This window comes from Empidonax traillii, unplaced genomic scaffold (assembly GCF_003031625.1).
Source record: "Empidonax traillii isolate 1590-97213 ecotype Southwest subspecies unplaced genomic scaffold, ASM303162v1 scaffold1723:size71552, whole genome shotgun sequence".
Lineage (NCBI taxonomy): Eukaryota > Metazoa > Chordata > Aves > Passeriformes > Tyrannidae > Empidonax > Empidonax traillii.
In genome coordinates, this window is record NW_020956916.1 from 32,499 (window position 1) to 54,579 (window position 22,081).

The window sequence follows — 22,081 nt, forward strand, 5'->3', positions numbered from 1 at the left end:
TGGCTAAAATTAATACTTTTGATTACAGTGAGTCATTAACTTCCTTTTGGATTAAAAAGAGTGTAACACTGCATTCCATAGAAGAGATACAGCAAAAGAGACCACGAGAAAGGGCACAGCAGCACTGCTGATGGATAAAGCAAAAGACCAGGCAGAGGACATCCTGAATAAAAACATGAATGGATCTTCTGCCAAAGCTCAGAGAAAACCTGATTGGAGTCCTTCTCAGAGACAACATAAGGCACATACAAACTCAATCAGAAAAAAAATGACTGCCCAGTTCCTTTGATATGGATCATACAGTCAGCATATTTGTAATAAAGATGTACTCAAAACTTATTACCTTCCCTATGCCTTGTTCTTGACCTAAATGTAATAGCAATCCATCCTTAGGGCACAGAGAATACATGAAAAAGTACAGCTTCCTTTTAAAACACCATTAGAATATTTTACTGTATGTGGACATACACTCTTGTTACTCCTAAATGCTATTCTATTGAGTACAGTTTATATTCACCGGCAAGGCGAAATCTCTGGGGAAGCCAGAGAGGGAATGCAATTTCTAGTAATAACAGCTCACAACAGTGAATACTATCCACTTATCCCCACAATTTCCAGCTATTTTGGACTCCTTTCTGAATTAACCTTTCATATCAAAAGGAGCAATTCTAGAGCACACTAGAGACTCCGACACAATTTCATGCATAATTTATTCACTCAGTTCAACATTAAACGCAGAGTCCTTGACTTTGTCAAGGTGGATTCTGTTGGCAGACTTCACAAGCAGCAAAACAGGAGAAATGAGATCTGCAGCTCAACCTCTTCACCTATCCTGTCTGCTAAAGGGAGGGGGAAAAAAGAAGAAAGCAAACCCCGACATGCTTTACACAACGCCCTGCAATCAGCAGAATCGGCTGGAAACACGGCGTTATTTTTTTGCGGAGCATTTTCAATTTTAAAATGGAAGGATCAAAATCATGGATGGGGATAATTCCCTGGTAGTTTGCATTCCGTCCAAATTCAATCCTGCAGCCATTGTTCAAGGAAAAGTCCACTGGGGATTGAAGGAAGCTCTTTGTGCAGGATCAGGCTCTTGCTGGCTGCGGATGCAGGGCAAGGCACGTTATCCAAGCACAGCACAACAGAGTTTAGACTTAAGGACCTCACTGGGAAATGTTTTTAAAGCTGGCCCAGCACACACTGAAAAGGTAGCTAATTCCCACTAAGAGCACCAGAACCTGAGACTGAACACAAAGAAAGGCTTCCCCTCAGTTCACATTTCAAAATATTATGTAAAAATTGTTGAGGTCATTTGGCACAGTGGCCTGTGCCATCGTGTATGTGAGACACATGCTTTGGGGGAGACCTCACCTAGCTCAGCAGTATCTATCCCTCACATGTGGGAAAGGTGGGGTTTTATCACTGTGCTCTCAAGAGCCAAATCAACCTCACTGTCTACTTGAGCTCTGTGGCTCCTGATACTTAGCATCCCTTGACAGGTCAAAATCTCAGATATTTTGCAGCTGGCTGTGACTTGGGACAGGACACAGGGGAACTGGCTGACTCCTGAGTCCTCTGATGCTGTGGGATAACATCAAGAGAGATGTTCTCATCTTCATCTTCAGAGAGTCTATGCACTGATGCTGCTATGCACTGATGTGCTGCCTTAACACTGTGAAAATTTGAGGAGCAGCAGATAAGCAGAGATCCTGCCCTGTTGCACTCAGATTGGAAGCAAAACTCAGCCATCATCACCACAGCAAGAAAGCTGCATCACACACCTCCAAAGAGCAAGTGGTGGGTGACCACCTCTGCCCTCTAATTTCTCCAAAGGGACAAGAATGAAACCTCGGGCTGCAGACACCACAGGCAACAAAGACAATCCCCTTGCCAGAGCTTGTTCCAGCTCTTCAGACTCTCATGGTGCTCTCCAACAAACATTAGCCAGCTCTGCTCTAGACCAGCCTCCCTGCATACCATGGGGGACAGAAAAGCTGTTCTCCAACTCCTCCACGAAGCTGAGCTGTGAGAGCTCAGCTGTGCCATCCCTCATCCACCTCCCACCTGTGACTGCCTTGTCCTCCTGCCTTTCAGCATGTCCACAGGGCAGGAGAGGAAGCCTGCTGTGTCTCCACCTAAACAGGTCATCTGGGAGGGAAAAGGCCGCACACTGCTCACAGCCTGAGCCTCTTCTGCACATTCAGGTGTGTTCCCACGTGTCCGCCCAACTCCAACCAGGCAAACCTTGAGAAGCCCAGAATGCCAAGGCACCAGAGAGACCACCACATTCATTGCTTCAGCATTTACAGCCATTGTAGGTTAAACCTGTAGGACAGTCCTGATTGTCCTGATACCAGTGACAAAACAGCTGCCACGCTGAGCAAAAAAAAGTTCAGAGCCCAGTGCAGAAATCCTGCACAGAGAGGTGTCCCCATGCTGGGATCTCTCTCCTGCCAAACACAAGCACCTCTGTTCCCAACAGCTCTGAGAGGTATTTGAAGTCCTGAGCACCTGCAGAACCAGGGTCAGGATGTGCCTTCATGTTGCAATTGGAGGATATAAAATCAATTGCAACATTCTGTTTTAAGGATTTAATTTTCATGTCTTTGCTCCCTGCTTTAATCTCTACACAGCATGTACTCTGCCTGCCTCTAGATATTTTAATTCAGTCACAGTAAGTCAGTTGCACAGAATGGGCACTAGAGAGCAACAGCAATTCAATTAATTTCACACTCACTGTGGGGAGCTGGGATTTTAAATGCTGCACATTGCAGGTGATCTGTAACATTTCGTTTATTCATACACTTGGCAAAGCTCTTTGTTTCTTTCTTATCAAACTTGGGGGTCATGAAAGCCAAAGGCCAGAAAGCTCCTGGTCATTTCATTTTAGAAATAAATATGGTACCTGTTAATGCAAATAAAGTTACAATCAAGCTCACACTGACACATCCAGATTGAAAATAGAATCAGATCAAATTGGTTTGTATTAGTAATAGAAAGGCTATTTAATGAACCTGGCATGGGCATCACCTGATCACATGCTGGACCTGCAGCAATGTCCTGGAGATCTCACAAATGGGAATTAAATGTGAGTTGTTGGCAATCATAAGCTTTTCTCTGTCTTGGGACAAAGTCACTAGTCAGAATGAAACAAATACAGCTAATGCCTTATTTGTGTTAAGCTCATCACATTGCTCTGGAAGTGAGAAATTGGGGTTTAATTTCCCACAGAGTTTGCAGTGGAGGAAAATAATGAGAGGTTGTGGCTGAATTAGAAACTTCTCCAAGACTTGCCTGATTCCTGTGAACATTGGGAGCAAGCTGTCTTTCTCAAGAGCTGGCTCAGCAGAGTACAGATACACTCTACCTGTTTGTTGTATTTGGAATTTGAGATCCCAAACAATCGACATCAAGTAAAGCTGCCTTTGAAGCCTATCGACCTCCATGGAGAGCTTGTGATTCCTCTGATCAAAAAGCTGCAGGATTTTTGTTAAAAAGAAAAAAAAACTATCCTGTATGATAGAGCTGTCCCATCCCACACCATGAATAAGAAGTAATCCCAGTGCAACCATGTGCTCACGTATTTGCAAGCAAACCAGGGCCACCATCCAGCTTTTTGTGTGCAGGGAACAGAACCCGCCCGAAATGTGCTTTAATGTGCTCTGCACAAGAGTTCCCAAACTCCCCTTCCAAACTGACTTTACCTCCAAGGTGTCTGCCACTGGTCCCACTCGCATGCTTATCTTTTTGCCATCCGAAGAATAATCAAACGCTTCCTGGCTGTTCACTCCCTGATACGGCGCTTCTGCACACGCAAAAATTTTGCCATCGTCTGGCAATTCCTCTGCAACAGCAAGGATACTGTAACCTTTAAGCTTGCCAATTAATAAAATCTTCCTGGCTCTGATCATATGAACCAACATCCTAAAAATTTGGCCTGTGGAAAGACAAGAATGAAAGATTAAAAATAAAATCATGGGAAAGACGGTACCCTGTTCGCAATGAAAATTAGATGCGCCTTTTAAGTGATCATTAAAAATGAAAAAAAAAGAAAAAAAACCAAACTAATCTTAAAACACTCTCAAGTAAGGGTTTAACAACAGAACCTGACAAAATTTCATCTAAAATGCAGCTAAAAGACAACAGAATAAAGGGGCTTGTTTTAAATGTAGAACCTTTATCATTAATGCTGCTATTGTTCAAGCGCTTGTTAAATAGTGCTTGAAATATTGCATATTTTAACATTCCCCCCATATGAAAATGGCTGTGAGATGGCTCCATATTCTTTCTGGAATCCAGTTTAAAAGAAAAAAAAAAAATCACTACATTACCTTGCATTTGCTCTTAGAGTCATTATCCCCAGACAGCACCATCATTTAAGAAATTTATCATCAGTGGTGTCCTTCGAACAATGTATTAGTGTAATACATTATAAGAGTACTTCACTGGGATGATATATTACTCCAAAGATGGGAACATCTGGGAAGAATGAATCTGGGAATAGATTCAGGGTAATAGGCTTTATATGGGGATACGAGCCTGGGTGTTGCTACTTGTAGAGGTACAAGTGCTTGGCCACAGGCCACCTCCGCCACAAAAAGCACATAAACCCCTAACAGACACCTCCAAACCCAACCAAAATGATTTTTCCCTTTCTTTCCCCTCCAAAAAGAGTAATGATTTTTTTGCTGCTCACTACTAGATGGGGCTGGCACTGCGAATTAAAACACTCACAAGTGCGTGTGTGGGCACATGTGCAAGAGTACAAGGGCACAGGAGGGATGGGACTGGGAAAACTTCTGCCAAAGGAAGATCAAAGCCTACAAGAGGCTCAAATCTTTATTTTTTTTAGCAATTTTCCATATTTTCTGAGCATTCCCGTGGCATTTAACCTCTCCTCACTCAAGAAAAAGTAAAGAATTATAGCTTCAATGTCACTGATAGCCTTTACACCAATCTGGTTGACCAACTTGCCATTCAGTGAGCCAGAGGCACGTCCTTCCTGTAGCCTAACTCTGCTTCCAGCTCCTTCAGCATCCCCTGGGACGTGGCCAGGTGAAGTTTTTCTGGAAAAAGAAATAACTTTCAAAAATATAGTAACAACTGAAATCTGAGAATCCTGCATAAAAAGCAGCAAATAAAAGGGAATGCCTGGAAAAGCTCCAGCTGTGCGTGGCCATGAAAAATTAGCCCAGAAGCACTGCAGATATCCTAAATTCCAGTCCCAAGAGGACCTGGCTTGGCAATAAGCCCATTTCAGTGCTGGCAGCCACCCCAGCCATAGGGATTTGGGAGGAAGGGGCTATGGGACCAAAGGAAAGAATTCCCCACTGTTCAACCCCAGATGCTTCTCATTTCCAGCCAGTCCTAGACAGGTCTCTATCTGCTGGTTTGGAGTAAATTACTCTAGTTACCCTGGCCAGGTTTTGTTCAGTTCTGCAATGATTACTTTTGTTTCAGCCAAAAAAAAAAGTTTCACTGCAGAATAGGGGAAAAGATGTAAAATCTAAGTTGTTTTGCAGGATAGGGAAAACACGGTTTTCCACACAAACAGCTGAGAAAACAGGGTGTCTCCAGAGGCTATTTTACAGAAGCCAGGCCTCTGACAATGTCTCTGGATGAAGTGAGATGCTTCCTATTACATAGGGAAGGCAACAGATGACTGGAAGAAGTACATAGCCTCCAGACAGGTTAGATTACTCCATCTAAAGAGAGGAACCACCAGAAATGGATGGTGATCATTCTGCAGGTCAGAATTTAGAGCCATTTCAGCTTTTTTTTTTTTTCTCCAGCTTCCCCCTCCCTGCTCCTCAGTAAAATGAGAAAGAATTCATAACCCGTGTCAGCCACACTCAGATAATCCAAGACTTAAAGAGTAGAACATTTCATATAACCTCTTTTCTGCCCCTCACAAATGCTTTAACAACTTTAATAAGATAATGTATAGCTATTATCCTACAGCAAGTGTAAGTCAAACAACTATCAGCTATTATTTCAGCAACAGAACGAACGCTCAGCCTTCCCATAATCCACAGCCTGGAACAGTTTACACATTGTCAATTTTAGGCAGAACTGGCTTTTTCCACATATCAAAATGCGCACTGATAAATGGGAATTGTTTAGCAGACCCCACATGGCTAGGTAATATACTGTAGCTCAAAAAAGAATAATGAGGGTATCAGTTGGACTTCTGAATTAATGATACCTTAAATTAGTTTAATTAATTAGTTTAGTTACCAGAGTAATTTAGTTAGCAGATTAATTAATGTTTGTTGAGTGCTTGGAGATAAAAGCTGCATATAAAGGCTGTTATTAGAGGGCGGATCCAGAGGTTCAGGTTTTCCTTATTCTTTATTTATCCCAGCACCAGTTTGATTGAGGGGCTCACTCTTTCAGCCTTCCAGCAGGCACTGCATGGAAGCTGGTGTGCTGGTGTTCCCCAGGATATGGTCCAGCAAAGACATTGCCATAGCCAACAGCTGGGAGAATATATCCCAAAATTTAAGAGTTAGGACTTCTTGTTCTCATCTCCTCTCCTTAAGGCCGTAGGTGCACACAGACACACACACATCCATGCACACTTTGCTATATATTTGGGTGCAGTTAACTCTCATTGTTCTTCCTCCCATGTTTATGGCATGTTCCGGACAGAAAATCTGAGAACAGACTCACACACTCACAGAGAGAAGCACAAGGTTACAAAGGAGAGTCGGTACCTCTTAAAAGTTGCCATCGCATCCAGGTAAGGGTCTAGTCCAAGAGCAACATCAAGAGCTTTTTGTAAGTAATTCCTGAGCTGCTCAGGTACACGAGAGTCATTGAGGGCTATTTCTTTGGCTTTGAGAAGGTTCTCAGCGATGTGTCCAGCAGGGGTTTCTGAAATGGAAAATAAAAGGAAGAATAAAGATTTTGCGATCGCTCAAATCAGTGGAAGAGGAATTTAAAGTACAAAAATAAAAAAAAAGTGCACTTTTTTTTAATAGAAAATACAGGTTTTTGAATTACTGTGAAAACCATCATGGAAACCTTTTCAAAATGAAAAAATAGTACATTTCTAATAGACTTTTGTTGCATGCATTCTCCCTTTTTGGGGGATCAGCACAGCTGATCAAGGATAAGAATGTTTTAAAAACACGAATTGTGCCTTTGAAGCCCTGAGACAAACATCAAACACTAAACAAAACCCGCTCCTGTGGGTAGCTTTGTCCTTGGAGAAAGTAGAGCTTTTCCCAAACTGCTCTTGCCAAACCAGGCAGATCCTCTAAGCCAGGAGATGCAGGCACTGGATGTAGCTTTGTGAAAAGGAGGATCTCCATCCTGTGTTGATGGGATGCACAAGTGTCCCTGATATGTGTCTGTGCCACAGAGGCTGCTGAGCAACCCATGATGCTCATGCCTAAAATAAAATGTGTAGCCAAAGTGACAAACACCCAAACACTGCTCTAGTGGAAGGTGTCCCTGCCCATGGCAGGGCCTTGGAACTAGAGGATCTTTAAGGTCCCTTCCAACCCAAACCATTCTCTGATAAAAGCTATTATGCCAGATCCATGATGGCACAAAATCAAAGGTAGTCTTCAACTAATGATTTTAAGTAGGTTCATGTAGCAATCAGGCAGGAGCACAACCTCCTAGCCCTTCTCCTGCCTTCAGCCTGCCTCAACAGTTTGGGTGGTGATGCACCATCCTGAACTCAACTGCTTTTTGGGGAACAAAACTTAATATGCTTGAATCCACCAGCACCACATGGCAGAACTCCCGGTACCTTTTCATGAGCCAGACCCCGCCAAAAGCTGATTATTCAGGTAAAAAGAAAACAGGCACAACACAACAACATATTAGTGTTTCAAAGGCTGCAGAAACACCTCCAGGATGTAGATCACCCTGCCATGGGGCCTAAGCAATGCTGCCCATGGCACTAAACTTGCTCTGAGACCCCAGAAAACCCTCCTGGCAGCAGTACAACCATGGCCCCAGAGAGAGAGACACAGCTCATAGAAACTCCCCCACTCCTCAAGGGTAAGAGCACACGCTGGGTTATGAAAACATCTGCAAGACCAGGTGTCAGAAACACAGGGCAATAAGCTGTGAGTGTAACTGGGGTGGAGCAGATTGCCCCTGGCAGGATTTTATTCCCTGCGACAGAAGAGCTGCAGAGAACCAAGTGGAGTGAGTGAAAAGAATATGTGCTTTACATCTGCAGCCTTCCAGTACCTCAAGAGAGCCTTCAAGGAAGATGGAGAGACTATTTAGAAGGCATGTAGTGACAGAACAAGGAACAATTACTTTAAACTGACAGAGTGCAGGTTAAGATTAGATATTAGGAAGAAATTCTACAGAGAGTGGTGAGGCCCCGGCACAGGTTGCCCAGAGAAACTGTGAATGGCCCATCCCTGGAGGTGTTCAAGGCCAGGTTGGACAGGGCTTGGAGAAACCTGGTCTAGTGGAAGGTATCCCTGCCCATGGCAGGGGTAGGATCCAGAATAAACTTTAAGATCCTTTCCAAACCAACTCGTTCTGTTATTCTGTGATGATTTGCATCTCATCCCAATCTCTTGCCATCAGGTGGCAAAGGGGCAGTTTATATCTCATTCAGCAGTTTTATAATTAATTGCAAGTGCAGGAATAACCACCCCCTCCCCAAGCCATGTCAGTTGCTGCCCTCGGTCCAGCTGCATGCTGAGCGAAGAGGACACACACTCCTTTCACAGCATTTCCACAACCACACGAGGGAGCATCCACATGCTCGTGCTGTACCACTGGAGAATGCTGGAGGTCGGGATCTTATTCCCACTGACAAGCACTCTGAGGTTTTTGTTAATTTAGGGGGAAAAAAACATGTTTATAATCCGTGTCGGATTTTAATAATCTTCATGTTACTCTTCTGGATGAGTAACAGCCAAGGGTTGCCTGTCACACAGCTGCAAAAAAGACTCACCTCCTGCTGTTTTGTAACCTGTGTTGTAACACCAACCGAAAGTGCCAAGAGGTGCTGCTGGGGATGGCAGGGCATGCCAAGAGCAGCTCTCCGTCCAAGATTACACAATCTTTCCAGGGAGTGCTGCATTTTTTGCAGCCTGGTGATGCCTTGGGCCAACAGCAGAGGTCAGAATTGCCTTCATTTATGCAAGCAGCGGACAAGTCAGAGCAGAGCTCAGGGCTGGCTGCCCAGACCAAGGCTCTGAGCACTAAACTTTATGTAACTGCTTTTTTTTTTTTTTTTCTTTTTTTTGTTACTCCAGGAAAAGTGATTCGTTTAGTACACAGTTTTGCACAACCCCAGCAAAACTGTTGGACTATAATAAGTACTAAACTAGACTGTATGTGTGGGACATCAGTGTCCCCTGAGCAGGCAGACAGTGCCATGGAGGGACCTGCTGCTCCAGAAATTAAATTAAACAACCCTGCAGCTTGTTCTTAGATGGCACTGTTTGGGTAGGGAAAAGAGGAGATCCCTTTACAATTTGCAAGGGGCTGCCCAGGAGGAGGTTTGGAGACAAGCACACAAGAAGAGAGTCTGGATTTGGCAAAAACAAAGCAAAGGTGCCACATTCAAAGACGTAGGGCCAGATCCTTGGTTCCCATTTTTGGGTTATCCTCATTTCACCTTCCAGCCTCCAGATCTGTTTTGCAGCCCCAGCAGTGACTTCCAGAAGAGCTCCCCTTCCCAGCCAGGGCAGAGCACTGAACCTGATCCACCTGAACACTTCGCTGCCAAGGCAGCTCGGTGCTCCAGTGCCAGGCACTTTGGCAGGAGCTGGTCGGTGCTAAACACTTGGAAATCCAGTCTGATAAAATCATCCCAAACAGTTCCAGCCATCATATTCACCAAGGCACCTCAGGCATTGACAACAGCCTATCACAGCACTCACCACTTTGTCTAGTGTGTAATTACACCTCAGCTGTGGCATTTTATCAGGAGATTCTGATTATAGAAACCACCATTCACTGCTTGAGCTGTTTCCTGAGGCCACCAGAACCTGCATGCAGGACTGCAGCCTCTGAGGAGACCCTGTGCTGCTGCTTGACCCAAACACATTAACCCCAGCTGTGAGACACACCCATTGTATGGGTAGAGCTGTAGCAGATGGAAGAGGGAATGTGGTTGTGGCACATCTGGGGCTGCTCAGTGGCTCCCAACCCACCACCCACAAGCCCAGGAAGGGCAATGCACAGGGCCACAGGCAGGTCATGGCCCATGTTGGGGGGGACAAGGGTGGGGTGGCAGTGTGGGCCAAACCCAAGTCATGACCATTAAACACTGCAGGATGTCATAAGCAGAGCTCAGCCTCAGCATCCACAGTGCCAGAGCCTGCAACAAAGCCAGCAGTGCTGGCTTGGGGACAGGTTTAGGGGTGGAGTGCGAGCACAAGGAGAAAGAGGGAGAGAAGTGGGGAAGCTGCTACCTGTGGCAGGAACCAGGGAGCTAAACTCTGACTGAACTTCAGGGCAAAGCAAGGAAAATATGCATCAGCTGATACATTGTCTACAGGTCCTACTGCTAGGAAAAAAAAAAAAAGAAAAAAAAAAAGAAGAAGAAGAAGAAGTAGAAAAGCTTAATCTCCCCAGGCTCCATTAAGGAGAAAAAATATTTATAAAAAAAGCATCCCAACCCATCAGAAATTAGTCATAGCAAAAACTCTCTTGCCAAGGTGTTCACCTTTCCACCCCATCTCTTTCTCATGGGAGCGTCCTCCTCCCTCTGTTCCACGTTCCTGCAGACCCATCTCCCCTGCTCAGCCTCTCTCCTCTGCCAAACAAACCCGTCCTCTGCTCCCCTCTGCCAAGCCACAGAGCCTGCAGGTCACATCTCCACGGGGAAGGTGAGGACCCCGGACCGGGGCATCACGCGGAGTCCCCTCCTGTCACCCAATCTCTCCTGGAGTTCCCCACCCCACTCAGGGAGTTTACCTGCAGGATTATGCATGTTCCCTCTTGTCCCCACGGCTTCAGAGGGTGCTGCGGTGGGTTTGCTGCCTCCGCAGAGCGGCAGGTCGGTGCTCAGGGGTCCGTCGAGGGGATGCACTTCCCTGCGATCAGCCGGGCAGAGCCCCAGCCCTGGGGAGAGGCTGCGCAGGGAGGATCGCCCCGGGCGGGGGCTGCACCCGCTCCAGCTGCGCCCGCCTGTCCCACCCAGACCACAGGCAGCAGGTGAGATCCAACAGATCCAACAGCATCTGACATGAAAAGGAACAACAAAAGAGCCGACTTTTAATGCCTTCGGTTTACATAAGCTCACATCCTGACCTTGGGAAGCTGCTGGCTCTCTAGGAGATAATCGGCAGTTTCATAACTTTTCTCGTTGCATGCCACAGACGTGTCTCCCAGCTAAACAACCAGGTATGAGGCCAAAAAAGTCCCAGGACTCTGAACCCCAGGTTATCTACAAGATCACTGCTACCCCGTGCAGCCAAACATCAGAGCAGCCCCTGCTCTGGGGTCCAGGTCCCTGCATGGGCTGGGCCAGGTTGTGTCACTTTGGTACCAGTTGACCTGCACGCTCAGAAAGGGTCCCAGCGTTGCACAGGCCAAGAGAGGCGTTAGGAAGAATCAGTGGGAGCATCCAGGGTATCCAAAAGCCTTCACTGGCGTGCAGCAGAGCTGGGGCAGAAAAGGCTGGTGAGGAATTAAAGCAAAGTCATGAAATAGCACGTGATGGAGCCGAGGTCAATCATCTCCTTTTCACACAGATGAAATGCAAACTGAAGCTAATGAGGAATTATGGACTCCCCTCTTTCACCTCTGAGATGTGTCACCCTGAGCTCATTTAGTCAAGGACCAACTCAGTGTGCCTGCAAAGATTGTGGAGAGATTACCCAGGGCTGCTCAAGGGAGGGGAACAGGTCTTCACACAAGGCTCTTGGCTGCCCCTCTGCAGGATGGATGGTACAGGAACAAGTCATTGGTGCTGACAAGCAGATGGACTTTGGAAAGTTAATTTGTCAACTTCTGAAATGAAACAGAAGACATTTCAGTGTCCCCAGAATAGAACATGGAAGTATAAGTGGAAAATAAGTAAATGCACAGGATGAAAGAGTAAAAGAAAAGTAAATAAAATAAATCCCAATGCTGAATGGATTTCTATTAATTAAAACAAATAAACAAGATGAAGAGGATAGACCTCGTGGTATACCTAAGATTATTCTATTTTATGATTTAGTAAACAACAAGCTGCATTAGAATTGCAGTTCCTGCAGAAAGCAATCCAAATTGTGTTTAGATTGGGAGTTAAATGTCAGATGAGTATTTTGTAAACAGCCTAAGAGCTTTAGTATGCCATCTAATCCACATCCACTAGTTCTGAAGGTGACTTTGGGCAAGTTGTTTCACTTCTGTGAGTCTATTTTCCTCTTCTGTAAAATGGGGATAAGAGTGTCCTCTTGGCAAAGCTATTTGTCATCTGGAGATGAACCCAAAAGTGAGACCCAGAGTCAGGAGTTAGACTCTTCCTGGAGCAGGGCTATGTGGCTTTGGAGATTGTTCTTCCAGCTCATTCCCAACAGTAATTTCGAGACAGATGAAGGTTCCTAAGTGAGTTTGGCTGCAATTTAGCCTTCAAAGAAATGAAGTGGTCTTGTCCCATGGGTTCCTAAAGACCCATTTTTTTTTCCAGCCTCTGCTTTTACATCTGGTTTTGGTTTTCTTGATCTTTGTTTCTCAACGAGGACAGCTTTCAGAAACATTGCCAAGAAGGTGGCAAAGATGGGTTTGTGCCTTCAGGCTCTGCTGGTGAAATCAAAGTAAGATCTTCCTGTGCTCAGCACACAGAACTGTACACCAAGGGAATATTTGGTGTGGCTGAGCCCAGGGCCCTCTAAAAGCTCCAGCTGGAAGATTGTATGGAAAAGTGGATTGTGCATCCCTCAGACACGTGGGGATCAAAACTCAGCTCATGCTCTGAGCAGCCCCTCAGGAGATAAATTTTCTATGATCATTTTTTTAAACCCACCATAAAGGCCAAAATGTGTATATATCATTTTGTTCCTCAATTCAAGAGAATCCCAGGAATGTGAGCTCAAAAGAGGTTTAACCAGCTGGTATCAATCCCCAGATACCCCAGCTGGTATCGGCTCCTGTCTCACCCCGTAAGAGCAGCTCAGAGCTACAGCCAGATCAGAGGCTCTGCTCAGCAAAGGACATTCCTGAACGATGTGGAGAATCACACAAACTGCCTTTCATAACTTTAAATTTGCTGTAGGGCATCATGTTGGAAGTTAATATATGCACTCCTACTGTACCTCTGAAGCATTATAAAACCAGCTGATTATACAACCCCATCCTTGTACTCTCACGTGTCTTCAAACGTTCTGCCACCCCAAACGTGCATCCCAGATTAGATAATCTCAGTTTTGTAATTAGTCTCTCCCGTGGAAACGAGACCTCCCCTTCCAACGCCTGGTCACCTGGAGCCTTTAAAAAGCACTTCAGAGGCACCCAGGGATGGGAGATCCCTGAACAGGGAGATTTTACCCTCTGGAGACATGCCAGTGTCGGAAGACGTGTGTGCTTCAGCAGTCCCAGCCACCATGGCCCAGAAGCCGAGGCAGACAGACTTCCAGCTGGTGCGAGTCAAGAGCACGTGGTACCGCGTCAAGAAAGGAGAAGCCTTTTCCAACAGTGAGGACAGGATCGTTCTCTCTGAGGCAAAAATGTAAGTATAGGAGCCCGTGTTGTTCGCTGGTGGCTGCACTGGCTGGCCAAACTTGGTGGTCTTCCCGGTGGGGATGTATCTCAGATGGAAAAACCACCTCGTGCACCGCTGCGGCTTAAACCCGCCATTCCAGAATTACAAAATAGTTCAGGCTGGAAAGGACCTTTAAAGGTCATTGAGTCTAACCCCCCCCTGCCACGGGTAGGGACACCTTCCACTAGACCAGGTTGCTCAGAGCCCCATCCAAGCCCCGTTACGCGTACGACCCTGCGGCCCTCAAAACATCTGCAGTGTGGCAGCACAGGGAGTTGCTCTTCTCCCTGGCACAACTTGGACACGTGGCAGAGGGAATTTTTTCAACACCCTTCATTTTTGTAGATGGGAAGTTACTTTAAACTTCTGAAAAGCTTATGCAGGGACTTCTGCGTGCTGCATTTGGGCTTTTTATTGCCACCTGCAACCTGCATGTGCAAAAGCTGATGCGCAGGCATGGGAGATAGATGAGTTTATAGACGTGGTTGCAGATAAATGAAATGGGCAGGATGGAAAAAAATAAATAGTCCCTGACAGGAGCAAAACCCTTACCACATCTCTTAAACTGCAGAAGTCACCTAATGCTGCTTCAGACAGAGCAGAGAGACAAATTTCCCCCAGGGATGCATACAGCTCTTTGCTGGTATTACATCTCTCCAGTTAATTATCCTTTAATTACAGAATACTCCTTTTCATGAGCACATGGACCCCCATTTGGGAGGAAGATCTTTCTTAATACAGCTCTGTTTTGCATATCAGAGGTATTCTAGCATTTGTCATGCTCAGATTTTAATGGCACAAGTCTAACCACTTTCTCAGTGAGGTCAGAGGAACCTTCACCAGCTCTGGCAGTGGGCAGCAACCACGCATGACCATCACTCAGGCAGAGTTGCAGCAGATAAAGCAGGATTTTAGCAGACCCAAAGGCAGTCTGCTGGAGCTCAGACACCAGCAGGATGAACCTAGGGCCTAAGAACACCCAGAAAAGCTCTTAGCTGACTTATACTCCAACAAGGGAATGTTCAGCCTCAAATTCACAATGGTTTTTGTACAGCAGAGGGGTTGCAATGGGTACTGGTTGTGCCATCCAGTACCTAAAGCTGACTCCACCAACTGGCATTCCAAAACATCCTGCCTCTTAGAAGGGTCACATAGCGGAGATGGATGCACGTGCAGTTAAGGTACAGCTGTAAGATAGACATTTGGTGCATTAAAATGTACATGATGATGCTTTTTGTAATATTGCATTTTAAAAGCCCAGAAGGGATTTTCTGGAAGGTGTAAATCCTCACTGGTTTTCTTTAACAGCTACAAAGGTTAAGGATAGACTTAGAGACAGTTAGTAAAAAAAGCAGAGAGGCATCTATTTAGAAATATAAGTGAATTCAGGCATATGAACAGAAATTGTACACTTAGGGAAATCTGATTATCTGGGCCAGCTGCTCACTCAAAAAAACAAAAAAAAAGGCTCACAGAAACTTTCATTTTTACCCAACTGCAGCTTAAGAAATGGTCTTGTATAAAATACATTTTGCTGTTCTCTTCCCCCTTTTTTTTTTCTTCCTTTCCTAATTCCCAACTTGTTTTTCTTCTGCCTCCCCTGTCCCACAGAAGGAATAACTTGGTTGTAGGGCTCTGTTCTTCACTGGTTTAGATAGATACTACATGCTGCCTTTTATTTGTCTTTAAAACTCTAGCATGGAAATGTTTCACAACCCTCAAATAATTTTCTTTCCCTCCCTGGGAGTACTTCCTGTTTCTAACATATCTGTTTCGAGGTAGAGATCCACTGGTTCAACTGGAGCATTTTAGAAACACAGTTTTGTGTGGAAATGTGTGGCCGTGTGCAGACAGACAGGAGGAAATCAACTCCTGTCACCCAGATATACCATCAGAGGAGGCTTCCTCTATAAAAACTTTGGAAAATTTTGGCCTGCTCTTCTCTTCCCCTTTCCCTTTTTGGAAGCTAAAATGATTGAGCTGGTTTTTTTTGTTTTTGTTTTTGTTTTTTTTAATGGAGTTTTCAACTTCCAGCATGGAAAACATGCTCCAGCCCTTCTTGCTCTGCATCTTTCCAATGCCCTGCAGGAATTCAGCCATTTGACTGTTCACTAAGACCTGGGAGAGCTTCTCCAGCGCTAAAGCTGCTGAGCCCTGACACCCAGGAGGGTGTCCAACCCTCAGAGCCTCCCACTTTCACAGTGCATGGGCAGGAGAGTCCACATTCCTCCCCTCCCAGCTACATCCTTAGACTAGTTCAGACATGCAAAGGGCAAAATACAATGATTTCAAACCTTGTTTTCTGCCCCTTGCCAGAGGTGAGTGTGTCTCCGAAGGTGGGATTTCCTGGACGATTGAAGCTCCCATCTATTTCTGCTACAAGGTGGTAGAAACATACAACATTCTGGATCCCTCCAACACCACTCTGCTCTGGGGTCACATCACCGACCCCCAGCAACTGGAGCTCGCCGCCAGCAGCACGAGGAAACTGAGGCGCTTCATCGTCATAGACGAAGTCGTTGACAAACTTTACGGCTCCAAAGTCAGGGAATACTTCGAAGAGAACAACGTTCAGCACAAAATCCTCGCCCTACCCACCACCGAAGAAACGAAATCCATGGACCTGGTCTTGAACATCCTGCAGGAAGTCCAGGACTTCAGCATCGACCGGCGGACCGAGCCCATCATCGCCATCGGGGGGGGCGTCTGCCTGGACATCGTGGGACTGGCTGCGTCGCTCTACCGCAGACGCACCCCCTACATTCGGGTCCCCACCACCCTCCTCTCCTACGTCGACGCCAGCGTGGGGGCGAAGAACGGGGTGAACTTCCTGCAGTGCAAGAACAAGCTCGGGGGCTACACCCCCCCTGTAGCCAGTTTCCTGGACAGATCCTTCATCCAGAGCATCCCCCGGCGGCACATCTCCAACGGCCTCGGGGAAATCCTAAAGGTATGAGCTCTCACAGCCACAGATTTCGAAACTGAAATCACGGAAAGGTTTGGGGTGGAAGGGACCTTTGAAGTCCAACACCCCTGCAATGAGCAAAGATGCCTTCCACTAGATCAGGTTGCTCAAAGCCCCATTCAGCACATTCTTGAATATTTCCAGGGATGGGGCATCTACCACTTCTCTGGGAAACCTGCTCCAGTGTTTCACCATCCTCATTATAAAAAAATTCTCTCTGAACCTACCCTCTTTTAGTTTAAACCATCACCCCTTGTCATATCACAACAAGCCCTACTAAAAAGTCTGTCCCCATCTTTCTTATAAGCCCCTTTTAAGTATTAAAATTCTGGTAAAATGTCCAGCAGCATCCATGACATTGTATAAACAACCTCAGAGAAACCAAGGTGGGCCATCAAGGATGCACAGGGGCTTTTAACTCTCCTTGAGTTTATATATATTCTTTTTAAAGCTGCTAAACTTGTTGGAACATTCACTCACACACAATGTCTAGTGCTAACCCTGCAGAGAACACTCCAAAACTCACAGCCAGGTGTAGACACAGGAGTACCTTCCTGTTGAGTCTGATCCATAGCACTCTATAATGAACTCTTGGCAGAGAACCTGAGGTTCATTATACTGGGGATTAATAATCTGCAAGATCATTTGCACCTACCTCGCCGGGTATGTCAAGTGTGGTCAATCAATCTCCCGTGAGGCAAATTCTACTCCTAAAATTACCTGGAAAGTGCGCAGTAAATGGCTTCATGCCTGGAGAGCTTTGGAAACTTTTGATAAAGCAGAGTTCAAGCTATTAAAGTGTATTAGAGATGAGTTCATCAGCAGCATTTTTCAGTGCTTGCACAGTGGGAAGTCCCGAGGATATCTGGAGGTTTCTGGCAGGCAATGGGAAACCTGCAGGTCACCACTCCCCACTGCAGGAGGGGGCTAATGCCTGAGTGGGGAGGTTGGGGTAATATGTACTTCTAACAAGTAAATCACTTCTAAACCCTCATATGCTCTACACTGCAGTGCATTCCCACCTTCCCTTGCCTGAAAAGCAACCCCAAGGATTAGATGTCAGTTGTCCTGGGGGTGGCCACTATCTAGTCTTGAGTTTCCTTCCAGGTACAAAAATAGCCAAAGTTTGTTCCAAACTGTCTGCTGGGATGTGGGAGCACGTAGCAAGCTCCCAGCATGGGCAGAGGTTCCCAGTAACAAGGGAACTTGCACACTCTCATCATCTCTGGCATTTTGCCAGAGTCCTACTGGGCATTTCTACGCTGTCTCTTGCACACAACTTCACTCACCACAGCTGACAACATGTGCAAGACCACTAGGTCACATTCCCAAGAGGCCTGGTGGACACACACCAAACACAGCCAGGCTAGCCAGGAATTGTGTCTGCAGCCACATTTTTTCGGGTTGCAGAAGCAGAACTTCTCTGTGCACCACGTGTGCAGCTGTTTCTTTGCTACTGTATAATATGAAATTACAGTCCAATCTACTGAAACACTCAAGTTTCCAACAGCACATAGGACAATTGTCCTTAATTATCTCTTCTGTTCTTTGTCCTAGATGGCCCTCATGAAACACAAAGGGCTATTTGACCTGCTCAGGAACCATGGAAAATATCTTCTGGACACCAAGTTCCAGTCCTGCAGCAGCTTTGCTGACCAAGGAGATGCTGCACTGCAGACCACCAGGATTGCCATTGAAACCATGCTGGAGGAGCTGGCACCCAACCTCTGGGAGGATGATCTGGACCGACTGGTTGATTTTGGTCACCTTATAAGCCCAGAGCTGGAAATGGTGAGTGAAAGACATTACAACATCCTTTTTGAATAAAAAATTTTAAAAAATTCATGGCAGCATGAAAACTCTGCAAAAAGGAGCTGAGCTAAACTCCAGATTTGCATGTTACCCCAGGTCACTCAACACAGCAGCCTGGTCCTGTTGGACAAAGGGACCCTTTCGCCTCCTTTGTTTCTCCCACACGTGTTTCCTATTCAGACCTCAGGCCGGTTGTTAAGTCTTACTGGGAATTTACCAGAGCACAAAGATGGCCAGATTACAGTGAAGCCACTAGAAATCACCAACATGAACTGTGACAGCACAAAGGCAGAGAGAACATAGCCCATATTACTGGGGAGAAACTGCCACTGTGGAATGAGGGGGATGACTCATTCAGACAAGATTCAGAGCTCTTTCCTCCATCCTATGGTGCTCTATCAGTGATTTAGATGGGAGGAGAATTAAATCCTGGATCTCCATGGGAGATTTTAGATGTAATTAATCACATGTCAAACAGATCACCCTCGCAACCCGTAAACCACAAGGCGCCAACACCCAGCAAGCGCAGCGAGCCAAATGCCAATTTTCAGGTGCAATTTTAGGAAAAAAAAACCCCCTACTTACTTCCTCTTCGCCAACCCAAACCTCTTTTTTTCCCCCGCCACCCACCCTTGCCGCACCGCAGAGGGTTTTGCCGTCGCTGATGCACGGGGAAGCCGTGAACGTCGACATGGCATTCATGACGTACGTGGCCCACGCGCGGGGGCTCATCGGCGCCGAGGAGAGGGAGCAGATCCTCCAGTGCATGAGGGGCCTGGAGCTGCCGGTCTGGCACAGCGGCTGCAGCTGGGCCCTCATCAAGAGGGCCCTGAGGGAGCGCCTGAAGCACAGCGGGGGACAGCCCCGGATGCCGCTGCCCACCGGGCTCGGCGTAGCAGGTACTGATGGGGAGGGAACACCAGGGAGCCTCCAGAGTGGGAACCTGATGGGGCGGGACATCCCAGCACAGGGACACGCTGGAAAATGTGCCTTGTGTGGTTTGCAGCTGCGCATTCCCGGGTTTTCTTGTGCTTTTCATCGCATCTTGGTAAACCCATCGAGAGATGGGATCCGCCTCATGTGTAACCACCAGAACTCGGTTAAGGACTGAGGCCTAATTAACTGCACTACAATTAACCAATTCACCTTGCAAAGGTGTTGGCAAACCAACAGGTAAATCGAGCACTCTGGTAGACAAAACAAGGTCAAAAAGGGAAAAAAATTCCTTTGCTGTACCTGAAAAGATTAGTTAAATAGTCCTTGGCAAAAGGAATTTAATGTATTACTCTGCCCAGAACTAATAGTTGAACACTAAATAGTATCTGTTCAGTATCTGGGATGAAATATTCTTACTCCTAAGACTTAAAAATAAAAGCCAACCAATCTCTAACACAGAAGCAATGCAAGGGACTAGATTGTGAACTCTGGCATCAGTATCCATCCAGACTACTTCCATTAATCTCAGTCTCTACACACCCACAAGACAACAGACTCTCACAAACTGTTTGGACCAATGACTGCCCCCCTCAGACAGTGCAGGAAAAGCTTATCTGGATGTTCCATTAACTACAACTCTTACTTTCCAGAGATATTCAATGACACCAGTGAAGAGACCCTGGAAAAAGCATACAAGCTCTGGGTCAGGGACTGCAGGACGGTGCTGGAGGAAGAGCCGGCTGCCCTCTGATTGCTGCGAGCCCAAGCTGATGTCCTGCCCCACACCCGAGTTGTTTGCCACTGTAAGCTGGTGGGCAGAACTGAATTTTAAACAACAGAAATACAGAAGCATCTGTGAAACTGCGTACACCCCAGAGCATGGAACAAGAAGAATCTTGGCACCTGACCCCACTTACCTTTTTCAATTGCTTTGTTTGAAAGGGAATCTACTAATGCTCAAGAAGTGACCACTCACAAGTGAAACCACGAAGTGCCTGTAGTGCCTGTTCATAGCAAGTTGTCTCCTCTTGGGGAATGTGAGCAGGACTATTCATTCATTTGGTTAATCCAAGCTGGGGGCTGCCAAGGCCCTTCCCAGTGGTATCCCAACATTGCTTGAGCTTGGATCCCTGACAGGAGTAGGTGTAGCTGACTCAGCCATGTCATGGGTAGAGGTGGCTCACAGACCATGGCATGACTGCATGCAAAATCTCCATGCTCTGCAAAATTCTCTTCTTCATATAAAATATAGATTATATTATCTCCTTCACTGTTTTTGGCATTATTCTTTTCTTCTTGGTGTTCTTCCTGTTTTTTCAGCTCATTCAAACCAGCAAAAAAAGAAACTCATCTGCCAGCCTTTGCACGACTCTCTGATTACAGGCACCATCATTAGCCACAGATCAGTGAATACTGCTGCTGTGATGCACAGTGGGAGCTGTATCTTGACAGCATGGCATTCCTGTGTCTTGGGACTCTCAGATACTGAGTACATGCTGGCAAGGCCCCTCTTGCTGCCCAAATGTATGAAGTGGTCTCACTGTGTAACCCCTGCAAGCCCCCGGTGTGACAAATAGGGCACAGCTTGCAGCAGTGGTGCCTATGAACAAAGCTGGGCTCCTGGCTGTATTGCAGAACCCATGAGTGTCCCCACATCTGCCACAGGTCTCCTTGTACCTGTCTGTCTGGGGCTCCTTCCGCATCACAGCCCTTTCTGGTTAGATAAGGCCAGCTGGGGAAAACAAGAGAAATTAGAGAACTCCAGGCAAGGTTATCATCTTCAAGCAGCCTCAGTGTCACGTCTCAAGGTCCTGACAGACTCAGAGCAGGTTATATATTGGATGCTGATGGTGAAAAATATAAAGGCAATGCCATCCTTCTCCCTACAGGTCCAATCAAAGGAATTGCAATAAACAAACAGCCTTTGAATTATTTACAGCATTATTTGTGTTTTTTCCCCGCTGGTGTTTTTTTTCCCACACCAGTTTGTGCTGATGTGCTGACTTCTGTTTTGCTAAAGTAATAAAAGCTACTAAAATTTAAAACCTTTTGGAATAATGATTGCAGTGTGTACCTGGGTACATTTTGCACATGCTTGAGAGATGGAAAGAGATTGGAGAAGGGAGGCATAGAGCTGACGTGATAAATTTTTGCTCTTGAGCCTGGAGAGGATGTGACTAAAAATACACCAAAAGCCCTTCTCAGCCCTTCTCCAGATCAGTGCATCTCTCCAGGTTCAGGACAGGGTTTCACAGATGGTACCATCTTACTAAGGATCACACAGCTTTTCAGAGCACACCCTCAGAGCCACAACTTCCCACTGAAACAATCCCCTAATACCCCAAGTTAAACAAGCCTGGGGCTGAGGATATCAGTGAACTTGTGTCCTTTTCCCAGACCATCAAACAAAGGTTCATTCAGTTGGTTCCTGCAGACACCGAGTCAGGGGAGCGTCGCTGCCACTCGCAGGGATCCACCGGCACTGCCAGCCCTGGCTGGAACAGACAGGGACAGTGCAACAGGAGACAGGTGAGGACCCAGGAACACAGGTATCTGAAGGAAGAGTGTCAAGAGGATGGACCAGGCTCTGCTGGGTGGTGCAAAGCAACAGGACAAGAGGCAATGGGTAGAAACTGATGCTCAGGAAGTTCCACCTGAACATGGGGAAGAACTTTTGTGCTTTGCAG

General features: G+C 46.2%; 2 protein-coding genes across 2 annotated transcripts in view; one reads left to right on the plus strand and one right to left on the minus strand.

Annotated features, from left to right (window-relative positions):
- The window catches only part of LOC114070866 (D-threitol dehydrogenase-like), a 35,922-nt gene extending 22,397 nt beyond the window's left edge, over positions 1 to 13,525 (minus strand). The window contains exons 1-2 of the mRNA XM_027908476.1: positions 13,468 to 13,525; positions 3,705 to 3,844 (exon numbers count right to left, since the gene is read on the minus strand). Coding sequence (XP_027764277.1) covers positions 3,705 to 3,844; positions 13,468 to 13,525 — 198 coding nt within the window. The remainder of the gene's footprint in view (positions 1 to 3,704; positions 3,845 to 13,467) is intronic.
- Positions 13,526 to 15,944: 2,419 nt separating this feature from the next.
- On the plus strand, positions 15,945 to 20,659 carry LOC114070867 (2-epi-5-epi-valiolone synthase-like). The gene is made up of 4 exons (XM_027908477.1): positions 15,945 to 16,631; positions 18,204 to 18,437; positions 19,105 to 19,357; positions 20,045 to 20,659. Exons 1-4 carry the CDS (start codon positions 15,945 to 15,947, stop codon positions 20,143 to 20,145), a joined length of 1,275 nt encoding a protein of 424 aa, XP_027764278.1. The 3' UTR covers positions 20,146 to 20,659.
- Positions 20,660 to 22,081: the final 1,422 nt, after the last annotated feature.

Coding starts and splice junctions, on each gene's coding strand:
- LOC114070867 (XM_027908477.1), top strand. CDS start 15,945: ATGCAAAGGGCAAAATACAATGATTTCAAACCTTGTTTTCTGCCCCTT. Junction 16,632..18,203: donor GCCTCGGGGAAATCCTAAAG/GTATGAGCTCTC, acceptor TCTTTGTCCTAG/ATGGCCCTCATGAAACACAA. Junction 18,438..19,104: donor TAAGCCCAGAGCTGGAAATG/GTGAGTGAAAGA, acceptor GCCGCACCGCAG/AGGGTTTTGCCGTCGCTGAT.